Genomic DNA, 19,577 nt, shown 5'->3' on the forward strand with positions numbered 1-19,577 from the left:
GTTTGTTCCCCAGCCACCATGCACAGTCTGTGTAGTCCCTGGCTAGCAGGGTGATTTTTAGGTTAATTTTTAGGTTCTACCACCACTCGGGAATGTCCAAGCCGTTTGTGCTGTCAGGGGCGTTCGTGTCCCTGCCAGACTGCAGCTCCGTATGTCTCCTTTTTTGTTATTTTCACTCAAATTCTTCTGCCAGTTGGGGTTTAGTCTACTTCTGTATCCTTCCCTTCAAGGCTCAGCAGTCCAAGATTATCTTCTGTGTCTGTGTCAATTGGTTTCCCTTCTCTTTGTTGAAGAGGGTCCGTGCAGTCCTTCTGCCTAGTCCGCCATCTTGCCAGAACTCTCTGCTCTTTAACACTTTAAAGAGGTATTTTGCAGCAGATTTGTCCAATGCAATACATTGTTTGATTTTTTGAGTGATATTTCCATGAATGTTGATTGTGGATCAACAATCAAGTAAAATTAAATCCATGATTACTTCAATCATTTCTCCATTTTAATGATGTTGCTTAATGATCCAGTTGGAAGAATCTTTGTTTTCTTTTAGATGGAATCTGTACTTAAGGCTATAGTCTTTGATCTTCATCAGTAAGTGCCTCAAGTTCTCTTTGCTTTCAGCAAGTAAGTTTGTGTCATCAACATATCAGAGGTTGTTAATGAGTCTTCCCTCAATCCTGATGTCATTTTCCTCTTCATGTAATCCAGGATCTTGGATTATTTGCTCAACATAGAGATTAAATAAATATAGTGGAAGGATACAACCCTGACACACATCTTTCTTGATTTTAAAACATGTAGTATCTCCTTGTTCTACTCAAAACACTGCCCCTTGGTCTATGTTCAGATTCTTCATGAACAGAATTAAGTTACTCTGGAATTCTCATTCTTTGTGATGTTATCCATAATTTGTAATGATACACACAGCCAAATGTCAATGTCAATAAAACACAGGTAAACATCTTTCTGGTATTTTATGCTTTCAGCCAGGAAACCTCTGAGGTCAGCAATGATATCCCTTGTTCCATGCCCTCTTCTGCTCTTTCCACACCCTTTCCTGAATCCACCTTGAATTTCTGGCTGTGCCCTGTGTAGATATTGTTGCAACAATTTTTGAATTATTGTCAGCAAAATTTTATTTGCATGGGATATTAATGATATTGTTCAATAATTTCTGCATTCTGTTGGATCGCCTTTCTTTGGAATGGGCATAAATATGGATCTCTTCCAGTTGAATGGCCAGGTAGCTGTTTTCCCAATTTCCTGGCATAGACCAGTTATCACTTCCAATGTTGTGTCCATTTGTTGAACATCTCAATTGGCATTCCATCAATCCCTGAAGACTTATTTTTCACCAACTTCTTCAGTGTAGCTTGAACTGCCTCCTTCAGTACTATTGGTTCCTGAAGTGGTTGAACAATTCTTTTTAGTACAGTGATTCTGTGTATTCCTTCCATTTACTTTGATTCTTCCTGCATCTTTATTTTGTCTGTTGTTGTTGTTGTTGTTGTTGTTATGTGCCGTCGAGTCGGCCCCGACTCATAGCGACCCCTCCTTGAGTTTCCGAGGGTAGAAACCTTTAATATTCTATCTTGAGGCTTGAGTTTTTATCTTCAGTCCCTTCAGCTTGAAAAATGCTGAATTTGTTCTTCCCTTTTGGTTTTCTAATACTTTACTTTGTCTTCTCAAGCAGCCCTTTGAAATCTTCTGATCAGCTCTTTTACTTCATCATTTCTTCTATTTGCTTGAACTACTCTACATTCAATAGCAAGTTTCAGAGTTTGTTCTGACATCCATTTTTGTCCTTTCTTTCTGCCTTGTCTTTTTAATTACCTTTTGCTTTCTTCATGTATGATGTCCTGATGTCATCCCACAACTTATCTGGTCTTCTATCATTGGTGTTAAATGCATCAAATCTATTCTCCAGATGATCTCTAAATTCAAGTGGGTTATACTTGAGGTTGTACTTTGTCTCTCATGCTCTTGTTGTAATTTTCTGCAGTTTCAATTTTACCTTGTAGATAAACAATGGAAAGTCTGTTCCAGAGTCCACCCCTGGCCTTATTTTGACTGACGATATTGAGTGTTTCCATTTTTTTCCCACAGATGTAGTCAATTTGCTTCCTGTGTATTCTATACTATGAGGCCCATGTATATAGCCATCATTTATGTGGTTGAAAAAAGGTATTTGTAATAATTAAGTCATTGATCTTGCAAAATTCTATTATGTGATCTCTGGTATCATTTATATCACCAAGGCCATATTTGCCAATTGCTGATTTTATTTCTTTATTTCCAACTTTTCCATTCCAATCACCAGAAACTATCAATATGTCTTGATTGTATGTTTTATCAATTTTTATTCAGACTGCAGAAGCTGGTAAACTCTTCACTTTCTTCATCTTTGGCATTAGGAGTTAGTATGTAAATTTGAATAATAGTCATATTAATCCATCTTCCTTGTAAGTGTATTGATTATTTCAGATACCTAGTGCTGTTCTGACAAGAATATACCACTGATGGGATGGCCTTAACCAACAGGAGTTTATTTTTACAATTTGGAGCCTTTAAGTCTGAGTTCAAAGTGCCATGTTTTAGTGGCTGAGTGAAAGCCCCACAACCTTGGGCTTCAGCTCTGCCTCCTGCTCCCAGCCCTCTGAACCTGGAGGGTTTTCTTCACTCAGCTGCTGGCTGCTGAAGCTGACAAGCCCAAGGTTGACAAGTAATAATGAACAGTCCTGATATTACCAAACCACATGGCAGGCCATTAAATTCAAGTTCATTAAAAGTCCCAAGATGGCAGAGAATGGCAGGCCGCTACATGAAGACTCAGCTACATGCAGGGTTCAAGTGTGCCATAAGCTAGAGACCATTCCCCAAGCTTTCTCCTTATATACAGGAAGCAGACCACATCCCAAAGGCAGCTACTCAGCTGCTTGTGGTAGATTCCACCATGGAGATGATTACCAGTCTCATCAGGGGGAATACTACACCCAGCTGCCCAGCCACTCAACCAGGCCCAGACAAGTTGACACACAAACTTAACTACCACAATGATATTATAGCAGCACTGACAGCATTGTACTTCAGGGTAAATCATGAAATATTCTTTTTGATGATGAATACCACACCATTCCTCTTCAATTTGTCATTCTCAGCCCAGTATATCATATGATTATCTGATTTAAAATGGCCAATACCAGCCTATTTTAGCTCACTAATGCCTAGGATATTGATCTTTATAAGCTCCATTTTTGAGACTTCCAATTTTCCTAGATTCATACTTTGTACACTCTACATTCCAATTATTAATGGATGTTTGTAGGTGGTTCTTATCATTTTAAGTTGTGTCACATCAGCAAATGAGGGTCCTGGAAACTCTACTCCATCCACGTTATTAAAGTTGACTCTATTGAGGAAGAAGCTCTTCTCTAGTTGTGTTTTGGGTGCCTTCCAACATGAAGGGCTTATCTTCCAGCACCATATCAGGCATTGTTCCACTGCTATTTGTAAGGCTTTCAGTGGCCTGTTTCTTTTTTCAGAAATAGACTGCCACAGCCCTCCTGCTAAACTATCTTAGTCTGGAAACTCTCCTGAAACCTTGCCACCTTGGGTGACCCTGTTGGATTTGAAATACCAATCACATAGCTTCCAGCATCACAGCAACACACAAGCCACCACACAGCCATTGTTGCTTTAGCCTTTTGTTTTTGAAAGGATACCTATCATCAGTGTTAACTGACAATCTAGCCATATTTCTTCCTGGCTCCCTCATTCAATCTCCCCTTTGGCCCACTAAGGGTTCAAAAATCTCTTGGATTATTACTGAACCTTTACTGGTCGTGTTGCATTATTATGCATCAAAAGATCAAATTACCTCAGTGGTTTGTGACATGTCCTCCAGTATTTTAGTAAAATGATGAAAAATTTAAAAAGCTAGAAAATTTAAAAAAAAAAAAAAGCAAGGAACAGATGATAGCAGTGGTGTAGTTTGCACAGAGGCACTTTTTAGCTCATACTGAAAAGCAAAACACAGATCAGGAAAAAAAATCTTATTTTGAAGATATAATCAGTAAGTAATTCTGAGTTCCTAAGTTTTGGGCTAGCTCCAGTTAGCACAACAAATAAATAGAGTTCTCTATCATCCCTGTCCTTGTCTTTTTATTTAAATATTTATGATTTATCAAGCCCAGAGAGCTCTCAATGATTCTTAAAGAATCTGGCACTCTGGGAAGGCGCTTTCTGGAGAAGAGCAGAATTACCAGAGATAGGATCACCCTTAACAAGAAGATGTTCGGTACCTGATAAGGCAGATACTGACTTTCTACCTAGAATTGAATTTCTCTGTCTCATCTTATTACTTAAACTAGGGGAAAAAAAATAATTTTAAGTTGCTATTGTAGTCATTTGAAACCAAGTCTGACATTTTTTCAGAGAGACAGAAGAAAAAAGGAAAGAAGGTAAAAATGAGAGAAGGTGAGGGAGGAAGGTAGGAAGGAGGAAAGAAGCACAGATCTAATTAATCAATCTAACCTAAACATTATCAATTTTCATTTAAATTTGACAAGTCACTTTTAGAAATAGAAAGTTTCAAAAGTTTTGTAAATTATATGATCCTAATTCAATAAATACAGGAGCATCAAAAAATGGAGCACAGTCAGTTCATTTTAGTTGAACAAGTATTTACTGTATACCTACTGTATGTGCTTAGTACAGTGCTACATCATCAAACCAAACTCACTGCCATTGAGTCAGTTGGAACTCCTCCTTGGGTTTCTGAGGCAGTATCTCTACGGAAGTAAATTGCCTCATCTTCCTTCCAAGGATTGGCTGGTGGGTTTGAACCGCCAGCCTTCTGGTTACATCATTAGGGACACAAATATAAATAAGGAAGATATGTTCTTAAAGTGCTCACATATTTGAATAAAGGCATACATTTTTCATAGAAGTTGAAACAAACACAATAATAAACAAGGACATCAGGCCTATGTCCAAAATCATCCTCTAGGGAAAACGAAAAGTACTTTAGAAAGTTTAAACTTGTAAGAGGTCTCTTGTGTAGAGACTCTTCTAAAGTGGTTAGAAGCATGAAGATTATCTTTTTTAATCCAGGACTACTTTGTTGTTGTTGTTGTTGTGGTTGTTGTTGTTGTTGTTAGGTGCCCTCAAGTCGGACCCGACTCATAGCGACCCCTCCTTGGGTTTCCGAAGCTGTATCACTACAGAAGTAGATTACCCAACCTCACTTCCGAGGAGTGGCTGGTGGATTTGAACCGCCAGCCTTCTGGTTAGCAGTCAAGTGTCTTAAGCACTGTGCTACCAGAGCTCCTATAGACTACTTTACAAATAATATTTTAATATGAAAATGTTTTAAAGATGTGTAATTAAAAATATTTGAAGTATAAATTGCATGACATCTGCATAGTACAAAAGAACAAAAATGTGCCTTATCATGTATACAATGCTTTGTGATTTAGGTTGTAAGTGTTAGAAGGAAATAATTTCATTAAAAATGAAAGCCTAAATGTCAAATGCATCATGTTTCCTGTTCAGACTACAGTGGAGCTTGCAGGGAGAAAAAGCAGGAATAGAAGCAAATTCAAGGATGGCCACAAGAGGGCCACAGGAGAGGGATATACAAATCTTTACCACACATCAAACTGAAAAAATGCCAAAGCTGTCTTTTCTGGCTAGCTAAAAGGAATTTCTGGTAGTCAGAAGGTGCAATTCTTCAAATTAGAATACAAAGGAAAATGAGCACACTGACTGCTGTTCCATAGATGTTCCTCTTCCTGAAATTTACTGTACACAAGTCTGAAGTTTTCTCCTTCCTTCTAGGACATCAAAAGGTCAGTTTGTGCAAAAAATATATTACCTCCTTGAAGGACAGTGTCATGGTGTTGTCCACTTTAGTGGTACTGGGCCAACTTCAGGCCCCTCACAAATATGCTGGGTGATATTTACATTTAGCAAGAATCTGAATACAGTGTCAAAACTCCTCCTTCGTCTCCTGGGTTTGTGATAGGCTTAGGAGTGGGGACAGGTCAGCGAAAATATACATGTTCTTAGTGAGACTTGGAAGTGTTCAAGGGGATAAATTAGCTGAAGATACCCTGGCCATCATTACTCACCAAAGCCAAAGCACAAATGTCTCTATTCATTGTTTTCCAGAGAAAACACAAAGTTCTAGAAAATAGAAACTACACTGCATTTAATCCAAGATACCCACCTGTTTCTATCACTGGGCACAACTCCCCAGAGGTCCAAGCCATCCCTTGTTAAGGTGCCTGTCTAAACAGAAACAAACATTACTCTGAAGATCCTGCAGCACCAGAGTGAAGACAAATAAGGAATGCTTTAATGGGAAAATACGCGTCGCCTATATTGTCAAGATCAGTACTTCAAGGAAGAGTACAATAAGGTGGATATTTGGAGTCCTGGGCCAAAGCTGAGACAGGCTCATATTGGCACCTAACTCCTTTGAAACTCAGCATCCTCAGTGGTAAGGGAAGAAAATAGTAGCTACCTTACGTACTTCATCGGGTTGTTTTGAGGATCTAAATTCCTTGGTAAGCCCATAAGATGGCTATGTGTCAGCTTTTAGAACACAGGTTAAAAGCATGCAATTGGAAATAAGTAATGGGAGTAGAATTTTAACCTCTAGGGCACAGTTCTTGGAAATAGTCTAAAGAAATGTTTTGCCATTTGACATCTCTTTGGGAAAAACATGTTTGTTCACATTTATGTGTCAGTGTACTATAATGGTTAAGAGCTTGAGTCTAGAGGTATGACTAGGTTCAAACACCTGCTGGGTAACCTGGGCAAATTACTTAATCCTTCTAAATGTCAGAGGCCTTATTTGCAATGTGGTCATAAATGCATAGAGTTGTGAAGATAAAATAAGAATAATATCAGGAAAGGGCCTGTCATATAGTAAAAGCTAATAATAATGAACACTCATAGTTATTACTCATTTTTAATTCAAATTCATGTGTCAGTGGTGACAAATGTGAGAATGGAACACACATACCTTGTCAAAGCAGATAAGGTTTAATTGTCCACATACATTAATCCTCTGGGGACTAATGCAGAAGATGCCTCTCTTCTGCAGCCTCCTCTGGGCATAGATAATGCCTGTGGTCAGAGCAGCAGGTAGAGCAGGAGGAACAGCAATTGTGATGACATCAAGGGCTTTCTTCACCACCTCCTCAGGCGGTTCCTGGAAGATGAAATCATTCTTTAGCTATTACAGATAAATCAATAATGCACAGTTTTGTGCATATGACTTTGTTCCTTCCTTTTTGTTTATTCCTTTAGGTTAAATTCCTAGAAATACCATCAGTGAGTCAAAGGCTACTAATACATTTATGGCTCTCAGTATATTTCATCAAAGTGCAATGAATAGGGTTGTAATAATTCATGCTGCTACCACTAGCAGTGAGCAGGTTACCCTTTCCCCATACCTTGCCTATATTGCCATTGAGTCGATGCGGACTCATAGCTACCCCTCCTTGGGTTTCTGAGGTGGTATCATATCACTATGGAAATAGATTGCCCAACCTTCCTTCTGAGGAGTGGCTGGTGGGTTTGAATAGCCAGCCTTCTGGTTAGCAGTCAAGTGCCTTAGGCACTACGCCACCAGAGCTCCTAGAAAGATTATCTCTCACTGCTGTCCAGTTGGATCTGACTCATAGCAACCCCTCCTGGGGTTTACCAAGCAGTATCTCTACAGAAGTAGATTGCCCAGTCTTCCTTCCAGGGAGTGGCTGGTGGGTTTGAACCACCAGCCTTCTGGTTAGCAGTCAAATGCCTTTAGGCACTATGCCAGATTGCTTATTTTGGGAAATGGGAGTATATAAGCATGTTTCAGTGTTTGGCTTTGTTTCTCTAGTTTGTAAACCATGCCCTAATATCAGGTCAACATGTAGAGTAAATAATATATATTGATGAACACATGTATGCATGTATTAAAAGAACAAAGCCAGCTTACCCCACTGAGCACATAGACACACAGAGTATAGATCATCCCAATAGTGGCTGTCCCTACAAGGCACAGAAGAAACCTGACAGCATCCCTGTAGAGCTTAAAATTCATTGGTTTGGGGTAGAGAATAGATCTCACGAGGTCTCCTTTTGCAGTGTTAAAACCTACAATAGAAAACACACATCCTGCTCTCAGAATAACAACCACTGCTAGTTCTCTTCTAAATATCAGCATTGCCTTTGTTTTTCTCTAGAGAGATTTAAACAATGTTTAAAGCCAAAAGCAATTAAAGTATAATTGTGAAAATGCATTAGTGTTGGAATGGAAATATCTTACCTATCTTGGCCTATTACCCTCTGACCTTCCTTCCCTCTACTTCCAATTTCACTGCATCCCAGATACAGGAAACCACCATACTGTGTTCAGAACACTGGTTTTCCAAACATACTTTCATTTGAAGAAAACAACTTACGAGCACACACACATGCACAGTCCCTTGAATTTAAATTAAATGGCCCTGTAAGGACTAATGAACTCATTTTTCTTCTATTTTTCAGTGTTAAGTTTCAGTTACTAGCCCTACCTAGGAAGAATGTAGAATTGGAAGTTAGAAGACCCGAGTTCTAGATCCAGCTTAGTCAATTACTATCTTATGATTTTTAAAAATCCATTTGAATTGCATGGCCCTAACTCCATTCATGTATGGAGTGGAGACAGCTGACATCTTTCTTCTGCTGGTTTTACATGTGACAAGAGTTTGTAAACTGCTAAACACATAAATAGTAATTATTGTCATCAGTATTATTACTTTTTTGAAAATATGTCATTGTTCAATTGGCATTAAATACGTATTGTTGTTGTTCTGTGCCCTCAAGTTGATTTTAACTCATAGCAACCCTATAAGATAGAGTAAAACCGCCCCATAGGGTTTCCTAGGTTGTAATATTTACTGAAGCAGAACGTCACATTTTTCTGCCATGGAGCTGCTGAGTGGATTTCAACTATAAACCTTTTGGTTAGCAGCTGAGAACTTAACCACTGAGCCACTCGGGATACATGTTATATACATATATGTCATATGTTAGAAAAGTGAGGAAGTACAGAAGTTAAAGTGAAAGCATGGAAAGAAAAAGTAGCCACGACCTCGACAGATCACAGCAGGCTTTATTGAAGAAAAGCCCATGAGCGATGACTCTAGAAGCAACGAGAACAATACCAGTTGCAGAGTAGAGCTGTGCCTGGGGGAAGTGTTGCCCCCCGTTATAAGGACCTCTGGTGCGCACAGGGTTTTACAAAAGTTGCAGTTTCCAGGAAGTGGGGCTGTTTTTCACAAGGTGTGGGTGGAGGGGTCTGCAGGTGGAACTTATCCTTGAGGTTTCACAAGGGGTCTTCAGGTGGAATTTATCTTTGAGGTTTCACAAGATGGGGGAGAGTGTGTGGTCTGCAAATGGAATTTATCTCTAAGTTTTCTCAAGGCAGGGGAGCATGTGAGGTCTGCAGGTGGAATTTATCTTTGAGGTTTCAGGGTGTCTTAGCCAAGTTTAGAGTAGCCAGTTCGGTCCTTCATTCCAGACTCTAAAGGTATATAAGAGGGAGGAGGGTCAGCACCGTTGTATCTGACTGCTTCCTGCTGGTCAGGAGCAGAGGTTGTTCTGCTGTCCCTTTGTTGAGTCTGGAGAAGGAACATAGTTTTCACATGATCTTGGGTGGTTGCACGGGTGATTGCTGCCACCTGTTCAGTTAAGAAGTGTTGCATCGGGCTGATAAGACAAGGGAGAAAGGAAAAAATTAGGAGTAGGCTAATGAAGAGAGTTATAAGAGGTATGAATCAGGTTGGGAAATTTCCTAGGAACCAGGAGGGAGATACTGTTGCTTGGACTTGGAGTTTGTTGGCTAAATCTCAGAGGCTCTGTGCACCATCTCAAATTAGGTGGGATTGGTCAGTACAGAAGCAGCATTGCTTTTGTAGAAAAGCACATATTCTCCTGTGGGCAGTGGTGAGAAGGCCCAAGCCTCGAATGAGCTGGACTGCTTTTTTCTGCCTTATTGGGGAATTGTGAACACTGAGATAGGGATCGGGGTGTTTGGAGTTAAGAGATTAATTCGGTGGGTTAGGTATGCTAAAGGGCAGTTTCTTGTCCAGTTAGTAGGGAGACACAGACAGACATTTGTTCCACATACCCAAAAGAGTTCGGAGGCAAAGTCAAGGCAGGGAGAGAGGTCAAACCGTGTGACTTGAAAGATTTTACCTGCATCAGGTCATTTTGTGTTCTCTCGCTTATGCCAAAAGGTAATTGGATGTCCTAGGCTTATGGCAGTCAGGGGTTGAAATGACACAAGGGTACTGCTATTGAGGGAGGGGGGTCTCTTGAATTGGCCTGAGGGTATTGAGATCTATAAAAAGTCAAGCATCCCCCTTTCCTGTTAGGGGGAGGAGACGGTATGTGTCCTTTGTGTCAACTAGGGTTGGGGGAGATGCCCACTTATTTCCCATTCCTGGAATGTCAGGACAAGAGTTTGACATTCTTGACAATAGGGCCTTGACAATAGAGGCTACCTGAGGAGGTTCCAGTGGTGGAGATCGTGAGTGGTGTTGTCATCCTAAGGTAAGATGTATCCTCAGCCTGGAGTGGAAAGTTAAGGTGACCCAGTGGGCCTGGGACAGGGAGTGTAAAATTGCAGGCTATTTGTGATAGGGACCCAACTTCAGAAGATCCCGGGAAGGGCTGATGGGAGATACAAAGAGAGGCTTGGTATGCTAGGGTGACATGAGCCTGGAGAGGCCCATGGATGAGGCGTTGGTGAGGTTGGAGAGTGTCTAAGACCGTTTTTGAAGTTATTGATATTGGCCCTCTTGGTAGGTCTTCTCCTCCATTGCAGCTGCCACCACGTAATGCTTCAAATTCTGGGTGCAGGTCTAAATGGTGGTGCAATCTGGCAGGTGTGGTGGGCCATGCTTGCAGAGACACTGGAAAAGCTTGTTTAGCAACTTGTGAGAGATGGAGGCAGACCCAGCACGCTGGTGCCAACGAAGAATTGGATTGTTTGAGGAGGGAAGTGGTGAGATTAATTGTTTGATTGAGATACTCAGGTAATATGAGGGTTAGGGTCAGGGGGAGAAAGGGTACCAGGTGGCAGAGACACATTGGCTAAGGTTAGGAGGAGGACAAAGGAAAAGTTTGACTACAACTGGGGTATGATGAAGGGCTATTCCGGGATGGTCAGTATTCCAAACAGCTGGATTTGCATTTTAGAGGGAAGGGTTCAGGGACAGGAGGGTAGGGGACGATTTGGTATGGAGAGGTTTGGGGAGGGATAGATCAGTCCGGGTGTGAAGAACATGGTTATGGTACTTAAAGGAGGAAGGTAAGTGGAGGTTCCTAGCTTATGAAGAATGTTTCATCTCACTAAGAGAACTGGGCATTGGGGAACTATAATAAAAGAGTGAGTAAAGATTATATTTCCAAATGAGCATAAGAGGAGTTGGGTTTTTCAGGGGTAGGGAATAGATCCTGACACTCATGATAAGTTGCAGGCTCTAATAGATTGTCCAGACCAGCATATTAGGAGTGAGAGAGATGCCTCAGTGTCGAGCACAAAAGAAATAGTTTGGCCAGCCACTGTCCCCATGATCCTGGGCTCCTCAGCATCACCACACTTGGTGACAAGGGCAGCAAAGCCTAGGCCCTCTCATTCTAATAACTGAGGGTATGGGTTTTCAGGGTTTGAGGATAGTTGTACGTAGGGTCGAGGTGGTTGCCTCTTGGGGCAGTCCATTGCCAAATGTCCCTATTGTCCACAGGTGGGGCATGGTTTGTTTGGCGGTCGAGGACTGGGGCATGCTTTGGTCCAGTGTCCATGACTGCCACACCTGAAACAGGCCCCTGGAGGCTGTGTTAATTCTGAGGTTCTTCCCTGGGTCTGGGAGAGCTGTTCACTAGAGTTGTGGTCGGCTTTGGGACCCTGAAGCACTGCAGCTAGGAGCTGGCACTTTATTTTAAGGTGATTCTCTTTTTCCCTTTTGACCTCCTCTTCTCTATTATTAAATATTTTAAAGAGGAGGTGTAAAAGGTCCTTTTGGGATGTTTGAGGACCTTGCTCAAGTTCCTGAAATTTCCTCCTGATATCAGGGGCTGATTGGCTGATGAATTGGACATGTAGGAAGAGAGGGCCCTCGGGGGTAGTGAGATCAAGATTGGTATATTTGGTAATGGCTTCCATCAGATGGGCCATGAAAAGAGAGGGGTTTCTGAGGGGTTTCGTCAGGTTTCTGAATAACTTCTCTAATTTTTTCACAGTTAACCTGGGTGTGGGTAATTTTTAACATTCCTTCTACTAGATAGGTGATCATGTGATCTTGGCAGATAATGCCATGGTCTCCTGGTTGATATGACCAGGCTGGCTCACTAGTTGGGAGGGCTTGATCAGCTACTGGGTTATTATCTCTATTTTGGCCATGGAGCCGGTCAGCAAGGTCACTTGCTGTCTGCCAGATACAAGATCATTTGTCCAGGGTTAAGGTGGCAGTGAGGATATAGTAAATATCTGACCAGATAAGGTGATAAGCTTGTGTAAGGTGGAGGAATTCCTTACAAAATTTGACTGGGTTCTCTAAGAAAGACTTCAGCTTTCCCTCTGTTTGGGACATATCTGCCATTGAGAAGGGAACATGGACCTGGACTGGTCCCTCAACTCCCACTACTTCCCTTAAAGGAAATATGGTTTGGGGTTGGAGTGCTGTTTTTGATCAGGTAGCTGGGGGTGAAGGAAGAGAAGGGGGTTAGGGTCTGGGGGAGGAGCTGGAATGGGGGTGGGATAATAGAGTCTGAGGCAGGAGGGGTTGGGGAGAGCAGTCTGCTAGAATTGTGGGGTTGATAAGGTGAGGGGTCATCTTCTGAGTCAAAATCAGTGGAAGTTGGGGCTGAAGGGGGAATGGACAGGACATCTCATGGGGTAGGTTTCTTAGAAGTTTTGGGGAACGGCGTATCACCAGGTAAAAGTTGGAGGGGGGAGCATTATTTGCAAACCGAAGGTGGAGAGCGGAGATAAAAGAAGGCTTGGACATAGGGAACCTCAGACCATTTGTCATTTCGGTGAAGGAAGTTATCAAGATCTTGTAAGATGTTTGGGTCAAATATTCCAAATTCAGGCCAATGACTACCATTATATAATTGATATTGAGGCCAAATGCAGGTGGATAGTCAGAGGAGAATTTTAGATTTTATGTCCGGGGCCAGATATAAGGTTTTGAGGTTTTGGAGAAGGCACCCGAGGGGTGAGGTGGGTGGAGATGCAGTCGGACAAGCTCCCATGCCTGGGAAACTGGGAGAAAGAGAGGATGGGAAAGGAAAAAGAGTTGGAGAAGGCTAAAAAGATGGAGCTCAGGCTTGTCAGAAAGCGTCCTCAGACTCACCGTGCTGGGTCAGGCCCTCTCAGGGAAGGGGGACGTCTCCCAAACCTTAGCTGAAGAGGGAGACTCCTGGAGTCCAGATGGTGATAAAACACTGGAGAGTTACTGCAGGTTATTTCTGCAGGGGACCAGAAATCGAATAGGGAACAGAGGACAAGAGGAGGTGACAAAGGGGACTTACTTGGCCCTGAGAAAGACTGATAAATGGCCAGTGCGGTTTGAGTGGCAAGAAATGGCAAATGTCCCCAGATCTGGAGGTCGGTAAAAGTTAAAGGAGGGTTTTAGATAGTGAGTTCGAGCCCAGGGTACTGACTTCCCCTAGGGAGTTACCAAAAAACAAAAAACTCACTGTAGTGGAGTCGGATCTACTCATAGAGACCCCTCTTGTGGAGTCGGATCTACTCATAGAGACCCCTCTTTGGGTTTCCAAGGCGGTGTCACTACAGAAGTAGATTGCCCAACTTTCCTCCCGAGGAGTGGCTGGTGGGTTTGAACCACCAGCCTTCTGGTTAGCAGTCAAATACCTTAGGCACTATTCACAAGAGCTCTTAGGGAGTTATGGGTGTCCAATAAAGGACTGTTATAACCCTTGCACTGCTCACACAGCAATGACACTGCAAAAGCCGTACTCACAGGGAGAGGGAGGCTTCCGGTTGCTTTCCGGCGGCCATTTAGCCTACTAGTGAGCTCTGCGGGAACCCTCAATTCCCTGGAGATACCCGTAGGCTAGGAAAGGAAGTAAGAAGAGGAAAAGGAGAGACAGGAGTGACAAACTAGGGGCAGTAGGCCCCGCCTCAACCCTGTCTTGGGTTTTGGCACCATTTGTTAGGAAAGTGAGAAAGTACAGAAGTTAAAGTGAAAGCAAGAAAAGAAAAAATAGCCATTACCTCGGCAGATCAGAGCAAGCTTTGAAGAAAAGCCCATGAGGGATGGCTCCAGAAGCAAGATGAACAATGCCAGTTGCAGGGTAGACCCGTGTGTGGGAGAAGTGTTGCCCCCTTTTACAGGGACCTCTGGTGCACATGGGGTTTTGCAAGAGTTGCAATTTCCAGGAAGTGAGGTTGTTTTTGACAAGGCGGGGGTGGGGGGAGCGGTGAGGGGAGGTTCTGCAGGTGGAACTTATCCTTGAGGTTTCACAAGGGGTCTGCAGGTGGAGTTTAGCTTTGAGGTTTCAGGATGTCTTAGCAAAGTTTAGAGCAGCCAGTTTGGTCCTTCAACATATATACATATAAATGTACATATTTATATATATACTTACATACTATATCTATATAGAGATATGGAAATGTCTTTGGTCTGTTAATTAAAGAAAAAACTACTTTCAAAATAACAACACAAAGGCAAACATGCTAACCAGTCTGTAGTACCACTGCTCTCGCAGTCCCAGTGCAAGCTCCCTTGGCCTGGATAACCTCTGTTCCACAGAAGAGGACATGCCGTTTGTAATCTGCTTCACTCTGTTTTTTCCAGGGCACTGAGCTATCCGTCTTGGGTAATGGAGTTTTGGTGACTGGAATACTTTCTCCTGCAGAAAACAAGTACCTCATTTTTCTTAGGTGGGATGCTTTCACTCATTTAAATCATTCATTCATTCACACATCATATGACAAACATTTGTTGTCAGCCTACTAGGTAAAAGGGACAGCCTAGGTATTAAGAATATAAAGTTAAACATACTACTTGCTTTAAAGAATCTTATAATTTAAAGTAGGAGATAGATAAGTTATATATATCCGTATTATAATTATATATTGTTGTTATGTGCCGTCGAGTCGGACCCACCTCATAGCGACCCCTCCTTGGATTTCCAAGGCATTATCACTATGGAAGTAGATTGCCCAAACTTCCTTCTGAGAATAAGTATATAATTATTACAAAATAAAGCAGAGATGTCAAAAGAGGCTGAAGATGACTGAGAATAGCAAGCTACTCAGTTTATAATGTGAGGTGTGGGGAATAAAGGACTCATGAGAGCTGTGTAGGAACCAAAGCATAGAAGGCATTGTGTGCACATATTTAGGCATTTAAACATTTTTCTATAAGCACTGATGACAGAGGAGTACAGGAGATACTTAAACTGTCTTACTCGGGAGAATAATATCATATTTATGTAAAGTGATCTCTGTTTACAATACAGGAAATGATTGAAGTTTGGTGATGTGGGAAGCTGGACACCAAATTGAAAAGCTATCACAATAGTCCCAGCTGGACAGGGGATACTGTCTGAGCTCCAGTAGCTGGTACTGCAAGTAGAAAGGAAGTGCTGGGTTCAAGAAATAATGAAGTAAAGCTTTGGAATTTGGAGAGATTTTGATACTGGCAAAATAGAGAAATTTAAAATGACTTAATAGTTTCCTGACTTGAAAGAATGAGCTGAGGGTAGTCCTGTTCATCAACATAGAGATTATAGAAGGAGAAAAAGGATTACTTTTTGGCCACAGTGAATTGGAGGTCTGGTGGCATAGTGCCTGAGGCATTTGACTGCTAACCAGAAGACTGGCGGTTCAAACCCACCAACCACTCCTCGGAAGGAAGGCTGGACAATCTACTTCCTTAGCGATACTGCCTCGGAAACTCAGGGAGGGGTCGCTATGATTTGGATCTGACTTGACGGCAGTAAGTTTGGTTTTGGGTTGTGGGTTCTGAGTTGGAGGTAACAAGTAGAATGACTACAGTGAGTTGTGTTGTAAGCAAATAAATATTTATTTGGGTCTGGAGCTCAGGGGAGAGGCTTTGACTAGATACTTTTATTCAGAATTCATCAGATAATAGATGAGATCTAAAATCATAGGAAGAAAAAGATTACTTCAGGACCAAGTGAATGGTGTGGAGAGGAAAGGAGAAAGACGCATCTCTGGGCAACCCCAACAATTAGAAGATGGAGGAAAAAGAGCAGCAGAAGAAAATTAACAGGTGCAGTCAGTGCTAGAACTTAGACAGAGAGTGAGAGTGAGATTTTTTTGGAAAGTTAGGGTGGCAAAAGTCTGAGAAGGAGTAAGTGGTCCAAATAGTCAAACACAGAAGATGAGAAATTTAAAGAACCTGTTGACTTTGACAATTGAATCTGTCAACTTTTGCCAGTGCAGTGGGAGAGGCAGCTCCGGTGGTGTAGTGCCTAAGGCATTTGACTACTAACCAGAAGGCTGGCAGTCCAAACCCACCAGCCACTCTTCGGAAGGAAGACTAGGCAATCTACTTCCATAGAGATAGGGTCTCAGAAACCTAAGGAGGGGTCGCTATGAGCAGAATCAACTCGACAGCAGTGAGTTTAGTTTTTTGGTTTGGAAGTGCTAATAAAAGGTGATGACGGAATTGGTGAAAATACCTATGTTCCAGGGGAAAGCTTCCCATTGGCCGTGGTAGAGTGGACAGAATGAAGTCAGAGATATCCTAGCATACTAGGCCACTTTCTCTAGGAAAATATTACTGGCAATTCAAAAAATCCTATCATTATTAGTACTCAGGGACACCAGACTCAATTGGCATGACAAAATACATAAAATACATAAAAGCCTTATTCCTCATCCTACATTGGTGAGTAGCGACTGGGGTATCAAAAGCTTTCAAGCGGCCATCTAAGACACACCTAATGGTCTCCTATCATTGGAAGCAAAGAAGAGTGCAAAAAAACAAGGGCATTTGAAAGCAATCAGCCCTAGGACACAATGACACTCAAAACCAGAAGAGCTAGATGGTGCCCAGCTACCAATGCCAACCACTCAGGAAAGGATCAAATCTGGAAATCCTGGAAGGAGTGGAAGGGAAAAACATGGAACAAAATCCAAAAACTCAATGACCAGAATTACTGGTCAGATGGAGTCTCGTGAGACCCCCAATACTATAGTCCTGGGGTACATTCTAGGCCTGGAATAAAGCTCACTGCCAGGGGCTGGCTGTAAGCCCAAGAGTAAACAAGATGTACACGCAGACCACTCAACTCAGGGTGACGCACCCACATACTCTATGGAAACATCCCTTGTACCACTGGGCACCAGAAGGACAACATTCACACAGAAGAAATGCAGGAAAAACAGGAGTGCATAACTGAAGGGCATGGGGGGAGAGTTACTGTGCAGGGAGGGGAGGAGACTGACTTAGGGTTGGACATGGCAAATGGGGAGTGAAACTAAATGTACACGTAATGTTGAATGTAAAACAAACTCTTAAATAATTTTTTAAAAAAGTATGTTTGTACCAAAAAAAAAAAAAAAAACTATTATTAAGAGATTGTTATGAATCTATGATTCCGGAGGGAAAGGAACCTGATCAACCATGCTTTTTTTTTTTTTTTTTCAAGTTCACATAGGAGAGAGATGCATATTATTGTCTCCATTTTACACCTTTCTGGTCTGTCCAGGAGAAATGAATTGGAGTTGGAATTTAATGGAAACCATGGTACATCAGTGTGTGCGCTCACCATCCCAGTTCATTACTGAAAAAGACTTTCTGATTCTTCTTTATGTTACAAATATGTTTGCATAATATCTCATCATTGTGGGTAGGTATGTGAAAAGTCAAAAATTCATGGTGACCTTGAACAAGTTACTTCCCCTCTCTGGGACTCCGTTTCCATACCTGTGAGATGATATGACCTCTAAGGTCCCTCCCAGCTACCACATACTACTCAAAAAATGAAATACAGCTAGTCCAAAATACTCAGTATTTTGCAGATAGCAGACTTTCCAAATGCTGAACATTTCAACATTCTCAAGTAGCTTTTCAACATTTTCAAATCAAGCTAGAAGGATCCTGTGGTTTTCAGGATGTTCTTACTGGCTTCCACACCCTCTAAATTTATCTGAAGACATATTTTATATAAAAATACTAAGCATAAAAATCACAGACAATTCTGAAAAAGCTGATGATCTCTACAATCATTTAAATTAAAATGAGCAGATTGTAATAACCCTGTGTTTAAGAGGGAAATGCCAAACATGCCAAAAGTTATAATTATATCAAACTTAGCACAAATAAACCATCTTTGCTTTAATTTCTCAGATGAATCCATTGCAAGACTATTAACTAAGTTTTGTGGGAGTAGAAAGGTCCTGTTTCTGACCACCCAGCCTGCCAAAACCCAGTCCTATACACCCTCTGCTAGCACCCACAGGGTGTCATTTTGTCATTCCCCAAACACTGCAGTGCATGCTTGTCATTCCCAAGGAGGAGCTGAACTGCCTGGGAGTGTGGCACCTGAGAGAATGGGCACAGGCTTTAATCGTAGAGTTAGAACCATACCTGTCAGCATGCCTTCATCGACCACACAGCTACCATCAATCAGAACAGCATCACATGGCATTTGTACTTTGTTCCCTGTCAAAATTAATAAATCTCCAGGTACCAGGAAATGTGATTCCAGATCTTGGACTCCGGCTGAAAGTGTGAGCAGACAGAATTTAAGTCAGGTTTTTCCACCACAAAAACACAAACTAACATCTGTCTAAGTTGGAAATCAATGAAAAAACAACTAAGTCATTTAAAAAAAAAACAAACAGGCATTCCTCTACATTGATTCAAAAGTCATAAGAAGTGAGAAAGAGAATGCTAAACTAAATGACAAAAAAAATAGAAACCATTTGTGTAGCAAAGAAAAAAAATGACAAATTCAGAATACATATTTAAAATTTAAATTCCAGACAGAAGAATAATATTCCTAATATATAAGTAGTTCCTTAAAAAAAGAGATGGATAGCCAATAGATGTATAGCAAAATTGCTAGAGATAGTATCAGATAGTTCACGCCCCCCCAAAAAATGCAAATGGCTTGTTAATCATTTGAAAATATGCTTATTCTTACTCATAATAAGAGAAATGTAAATTCTCCCCTTCTTTTCTTCCTACCTTTCTTCCTTCTTTCCATCCTTCCTTCCTCATTTCCTGCCCACCTGATTGCCACCCACATGCCCTCTCCACTTCTTTCTTTCCTTATTCAATCCAAAAGCTACTGAATGGTGTTAAACACAATCGGCATCCACTCAGGGGTGCTGTTTAGGGTGAGGAGTGCAGGGTGTCAAAACCCCTGTAGAGTGACAAGGACTCATGATGGCAGTTGTTGTTGCTGTTGTTATAGTCTGGTATGAATGTTGAGCTCTGAGCAGGGTGAAATGGGTGTCCATGAGAAGCTACACCAGTGGCCTCGTGTGGGGCATCAGAAGCCAAATAGTGCAAGCAAGTGTGTGCATGGAAATT

General features: G+C 41.7%; 1 protein-coding gene across 1 annotated transcript in view; it reads right to left on the reverse strand.

Moving 5' to 3' along the window:
* ATP13A4 (ATPase 13A4) overlaps nucleotides 1–19,577 on the reverse strand; it is a 142,638-nt gene that overhangs the window by 73,844 nt on the left and 49,217 nt on the right. Inside the window, exons 9-13 of the mRNA XM_007948019.1 lie at nucleotides 18,627–18,761; nucleotides 14,743–14,913; nucleotides 7,985–8,142; nucleotides 7,025–7,213; nucleotides 6,224–6,285 (exon numbers count right to left, since the gene is read on the reverse strand). Of these exons, the coding sequence (XP_007946210.1) occupies nucleotides 6,224–6,285; nucleotides 7,025–7,213; nucleotides 7,985–8,142; nucleotides 14,743–14,913; nucleotides 18,627–18,761 (715 nt within the window). The remainder of the gene's footprint in view (nucleotides 1–6,223; nucleotides 6,286–7,024; nucleotides 7,214–7,984; nucleotides 8,143–14,742; nucleotides 14,914–18,626; nucleotides 18,762–19,577) is intronic.

The sequence above is a fragment of the Orycteropus afer genome, unplaced genomic scaffold (genome assembly GCF_000298275.1).
Source record: "Orycteropus afer afer isolate SDZICR_OR568_19922 unplaced genomic scaffold, OryAfe1.0 scaffold00198, whole genome shotgun sequence".
NCBI lineage: Eukaryota > Metazoa > Chordata > Mammalia > Tubulidentata > Orycteropodidae > Orycteropus > Orycteropus afer.